This window comes from Copadichromis virginalis, linkage group LG20 (assembly GCF_057382275.1).
Source record: "Copadichromis virginalis isolate Kocher_CV1m ecotype Utaka linkage group LG20, C_Virginalis_male_GT1.1, whole genome shotgun sequence".
In the NCBI taxonomy this organism is placed as follows: Eukaryota; Metazoa; Chordata; class Actinopteri; order Cichliformes; family Cichlidae; genus Copadichromis; species Copadichromis virginalis.
In genome coordinates this window covers 17,086,348-17,092,347 of record NC_140637.1, presented here as the reverse complement: position 1 = coordinate 17,092,347, position 6,000 = coordinate 17,086,348, and the positions used below count along the sequence as shown (strand labels likewise).

At 40.5% G+C, this 6,000-nt stretch overlaps 1 protein-coding gene across 1 annotated transcript in view; it reads right to left on the bottom strand.

The window, feature by feature from the left end:
* Nucleotides 1-2,183: 2,183 nt before the first annotated feature.
* rap1aa (RAP1A, member of RAS oncogene family a) overlaps nucleotides 2,184-6,000 on the bottom strand; it is a 53,232-nt gene continuing 49,415 nt past the window's right edge. Inside the window, exons 8-9 of the mRNA XM_085444815.1 lie at nucleotides 5,770-5,888; nucleotides 2,184-2,923 (exon numbers count right to left, since the gene is read on the bottom strand). Coding sequence (XP_085300941.1) covers nucleotides 5,799-5,888 — 90 coding nt within the window. The 3' untranslated portion in view covers nucleotides 2,184-2,923; nucleotides 5,770-5,798. The remainder of the gene's footprint in view (nucleotides 2,924-5,769; nucleotides 5,889-6,000) is intronic.

The window sequence follows — 6,000 nt, the reverse complement described above, 5'->3', positions numbered from 1 at the left end:
GAATGGTCTCTGGATGCTTTACTGTTGGCATGAGACAGGACTGATGGTGGTGCTCACCTTTTCCTCTCCAGATAATCCTTTTTCCAGATGCCCCAAACAATCAGAAAGGGGCTTCATCAGATAAAATGACTTTACGCCAGTCCTCAGCAGTCCACTTCCTGCACTTTTTGCAGAATATCAATCTGTCCTGACATTTTATTTGCGAGGAGTGGCTTCTTTGCGGCCTTTCTTGACACCAGGCCATCTTCCTAAAGTCTTTGTCTCACTGTGCATGCAGATGCACTCACACCTGCCTGCTACGTTTCCTGAGCAAGGTCGGCACTGGTGGCACTCACGCAGCCCAATCATCTTTAGGAGACCGTCCTGGTGCTTGTTGGACTTCAATTTCAACTGAACTTCAATTTCGGTGCAGTCTTAGTAGCAAAACCATCCTTGCCCGTGAAGCCTTTTTTATGCAATTCAATGATGGCTGTGTTTCTTTGCAGGTAACCAAGGTTAACAGGAAGAACAATGATTTCAAACATCAGCCTCCTTTCATCACCTCCAGTCTGGTATTCTAAACCAGTCAGCATGACATAATGATCTCCACCTGAGTTAACGACAAGATTATTGAAATGATCTCAGCCAGTTGTTTGGGGATTTAGTTCACTGTCAAGGCAAAGACGGACTTCGCAATTCATCTGATCACTCTTTATAACACTCTGGAGTATTTGCAAATTGCTATCATGAAATTGGAAGCAGCAAACTTTGTGAAAACAAATATTTGTGTCATTCTTAAAACTTTTGGCAACAACTGTAAGTTTGCTCACATACCAAGAAATGAACAGTCTCTAATTTTTATGGAGAGAAACAGAAAATCAACCGAAACTCCAGAAAAACACATGACACAAAAGTTATAAATGAATTTGCATGTCATTGAGTGAAATAAGCATGTGATCCCCTACAGCCCAGCCACAATTCTGGCTCCCACAGGTTGGCTGTATGCCCACACAGATTAATATCAATCAATTACAGATATTCCTGATCTTATCTCTTTATGTGTATAAAGCACACCTGTCCACAGAATACATTTCTTCCATTTCAACCTCTCCACCACCTCCAAGGCCAAAGAGCAAGTCTGTAGACCTACACGGGGCTGAAGTGGACTACAAGACTATCAGCAAGAACCTTGGTAAGACAGTAAGAGTTGTTGGAGCAATTAGGAGCTTGTTTATGATCTGGAGGCAGTTGGGACCATAGTCACCAAGCACATCACTGGCAACTCTGTAATGGATTGAAATCTTGCAGTGCCCACACGGTCTCCCTGCACAAGAAACCATGTGTACAGTGTGTAAGTTTGCCATTGAACATGTAAACGATTCAGAGGCTTGACCTCTAGGATTTTCTCCTGGAGAACTGCTGCTCACTGGATATTGTTTTTCAGACCATCTCTTTAAACACTGGAGATGTTTGTGTGGGAAAGTACTGGATCAGCAGTTTTTGAAATACTCGGCCCAGCGCATCTGGCACCAACAACCATGCCGCATTCATTTAGACATGTGGATGTGCTCACGTCTACATGCCTAAGTGGATTGGGTTGCTGATTGGCTGATTAGATATTTGTTAACGAGCTGCTGCAAAGGGTACGTAAGAACTGGCCTGTGAATGCATCATGGTGGTCATGTACTGTTTTTGTTACTTAATTATTAAAGCCACCACCCCAAGGTGGAGCAGCTGAGTTCTGTCTGCTCATCTTAATCAGTCTCGATTCTGCTTTTTGCTGCCTTCAATTCATACCCTGTCTTTCTGTACGAGTTCCTCTTTCTCTGCAGCTTCCTCTCAGCTCAGACCTCCTCTGGTGACTCAGTCTGAGGCCGTCATTTCTGCTGACAGGAAACACTCAAGTTACTCTTTTAGCTCTCTGGGAGATATCGATCTTCACACTGCTCTATTCGTGACCCAGAAAATCAGAACTTAACGAAACGCACTGTCAACTCATGCTGCTGTGGATAAAACATATTTGTTCATATAATGTGACTTTGATCAAATCAATTATTTTAAAAAGCGATTTCATAATCAATTTTCCACAGCTCATTTGGGTCGAGAGGGCAGCAGTATACGCAGATGTGTCCAAACTTCACTCCCAATCTTTTTGTTAAACACCAAAAACATGCTAAAAGGACAAAAACCAAGACCAAAACTAATGAAAATGTACTAAAATTTAATCATTCATAAAAGCTGGAAAATCATCTGTGACAGGGTAACACAAGAAGCGATATTAGAGTTGGTTTAGTACAATATATTTTCAGCCTCAAGACACAAATCAGAACGCACCATTTCCCCCATCAGTCTATAAAATACTAATTTCCTTAGCTTTATTATGCAAAAATGGAAGTAGAATATATTATGGGAAATATGGAAGGCTTGCAGCTCTCGATATAAAACAAAGTCACTTAGGAAAGATGTTATTTCATCAATACACATCCTTGTAAGTAGGAGCGAGTAATTTATGGACAATGATGCATCTTCATTGACACTGTTAGTGCAGAAATGTACAAGAAGACCAACATTTCACATGGATACTTTTGCGAACGCATTGTCACAATGTGTCAAATATCTGATGTTACTTTTAATAAAACATTTTAGTTCCCATAGATGGATATAAATCCAAGGTCTCCTCTTTTATATTGATATTTCCAAAAAGAAAGACAACTTGGAGAAGAGGACAAAAACAAAACAGTTGTCATCAGGCTGACAGTAAAAAAAGAAGAGGTGGATATCTTTGCCATTAAAGAGCAGAAAGAAAGAGTTTCTTGAGAGTATGTGCCGTCTCCTGCCATTTTGCGAGTGGTGAAATTTCTCTGTCAGCCTTTTTCAAAATGCTTCGGAGAGGACTTGGAATGCTGGCACGATCCACTGGGAAACAGTTAATCATTACAAGTTTCTGAAAGCAAGAAAAAGAAAGAATAAAGTCAGAAGATTCAATGTAAACGATGTGGACAACTTGTTCCTGAAACATTTTAAAAAGTCAAGACTGTGTCTCGACACTGCAGGACATTTGCCCAACTTTAGTAGTCCCCTGTGGCTTTGAAAAACCTGTATGATTATCAAGATGGAAATGAACAACCAGGGTTATTTTTTAAGACTTGAATTCTTATAAGTTGTGAAGCTAGCCCAGCTACAAGGTGGGCTGCAAGCCTTTATTCCTTGTGCCAGTTTGAGTCCTGGATAAATGGGGAGGGCTGCACTGATGTGAAATAAATACTGAATCAAATATGCAGATCAAAATAATTCCACACCAAATTGGTCAAGCCCTGGATGGAGGCTGATGACCCACTGTGGTGACTACTAACAGCTAGGAGGATTGTTACAAGGGATTCTTTTTCATTTTAAACTGTAAAAACATGCAGTTTATAAACTGAATGTTAATTTTGTCAACACATTATCCTCTTAATTCTGCTGAACCTCAACTGTGGCAGTTAACATGGATGTAAACACCTAAATATCTACTACATATAGACACACACACACACGTACATACATATATATAAGTGTGTTTCCTTTGCTTTTCTAAAATATAAACTATAAAATGAAAACCATCAGCGAATCCACAAGAGCACAAGATGTTCACTTGCTTAATTTTTGGCTGTTGCAGGATAGAGACCTCACATGGAGCCAACTGGATAGGCTGTTCAGTTTTTCCCCTTCTACCTTTTCAGAATCCAAAAACCGATGGGAAAATTAGGCAAGACTTTTCACCAAAGCGCTCTCACTGCTGCAGCTGTTCATGTTTCATTTGAACTGTAGCACGTTTCCTGTAGAAGGCCATCCCATCTGCACTCATGTCAGCAATTCAAACTTTGGGAGCATCAGTTCTTTGGTACTCTGCCCGTTTTTTGACACCTGACATTGGCTGAGTGTAGTGCTGTCCCCCCCCCCCCCCCTCTTTTGTACTTGTCATTTTACTTAATTCTCTAACTCCTTGTGTATTTAACTCATGAAATCACTTTCCTATAAAAGCACAATTCAGCTGTCCAATAGTCACTGGCACTTGGAGTCAGTCCGTATAAGGGATGTTCTTGTTGCAGTGAAAACTTTTACTTTTCAGCTGCTCTGAATCAGTGAAGTGAAGCAGCTATATTGAAACCATACAAAATATTGACTTTCTTCGGCTGAGGCGAGACGCTTTGAAACAACTCATAAATGTTCAGCCTCCACCTCTCTAGAAACCATCTGTCCTCTTGGTGAACCTTTGTTTCCAGTTTACAAAGAGATTTACTGTGGCACCAAAATGTCAGAGTGCTGCTTATCCCAGTTTATGTTTTTGTTGCAGCTTCCCAAAAATGTCACATGAAACATAAAAATGTCAACTTCGTTATGCTTCCTATTTGCTGCTTTGTAAGACAAAACAATCACAGTATAAACTGTTTTTCTGCATTCACAAAGATCCATCAGGCAGGGAGGATTATGACATCATTTCCCTAGTTCATGAGTTTGTGAGCCACACTTCAGAGACTGTCTTTTGGGATTTTAGCCCAGTGAGGAAGCTGGGAATTAACAGCATGTAGTGGCTAAAGCATGCCTTGATTTGACTCAGAGTGTCGCATGCTCAACTCACAAACATTTCCTGAACAGCAAGTACAAGTGTGGACAAGTCATAACTGCCTCAGAAGCAAATCATAGTAGTAGGGGAAAAGAAAGACTCAAACTTTTGAGTCACTATCTGAAACACTTCCAGTGTGATAAGGAGAAAATCTACAGTCCTATTGTGCAATAAACATCATTCCCAATGTGTCTGTGAGGCCTTAGCTGCCTGAGTTGCGCCTGCTTGAGCATGTGTGACGTATGTCTATGATAAGATGATTGCTGTCAGGAAACTAGGAGGTAAACAGCAATGGTGCTGCGAAAGATGCACAAAAACCTTAAAGAGGAAGAAAAACATTTGAAACGTTGAAGTGTTGCACCAAAAGGACAGTTTGGGTTCAGTTTGGGAGGAGTGCTTTTGGTGAATATCATCAGCACACTGTAGAAGCTGTTGCAAGATGGGAGAGAAAGTAGCAGAACTGGTGAGACTTCCAGGAGTCCAGTTTGCTCCCATTTCATTACAGTGGAAATGCCTTGTTTTGCTTGATGACCAGTGTTTGCAACACAGCAGGCATCATTTAAGAAGCTAGAGCAAAACAATGTCCACAGCATTGTTCTTTGACAATGACAATAAATAAATACTTGACAGCATCTCAATCAAACCTCAAATCTCCAGAGGCGGATTTTTTTATATCAAAGCAAGGAGACTGCAAACCAAAGATTTATATTGAAAAACAAACATCAGACAATAACACAGTGGTGTAATTAAGGAAAAAAAAACAGCTGGTAATTTCTGTGAATTTGTTGTAGGAACAAAAAGGCCAGAGAAGCTCCAACAGTGCTCTCTATAATTAGATTTCATTACAGTTGCGCTGCTGCAGCAGCAGGTGGAGCCACCACATTCGCCAAAATTCATATAAGCACACTGTAAACCCTCTGTGATCCAATTAAAATGGAGGATGGTGTAACAAAAGACATAAAAAGAGGACTTGAGAGGCCTCTGGTTAATTAAAGTCCACATGAAACATTCACTATTAAACCTACAGAGATCTTGTTATTTGCAACACACCAATCCTCCCCCTCAAAAAAAATCATCATAATAATTATTGCTGTAGGTTTCTAAATGTTCTGTGATAACCCAGAGCTCAGAACACAGCTGGAGCCTTGCAAATGTCTGGAATAAATTTTGCTTTTACACCCACTCACCTGGCCTGGAGCTATCGTGGGATGGCAATTTAGAGCAGTGTGCAACTTGACTTCTTTTTTGTCTTCTTCTTTTCCATCGGCGTTTTTCTGTTGATCTGTCGCACCAGATCATAGAAAATCTACAACAGAGAAGATTTGATGTGTTTCAGCACTTTGCTTCAGTATATTATGGGATGTACGGAGAGAGCTACAGCTCAGGAATGATGTTATCAGTACAAATTCCTGTTGACG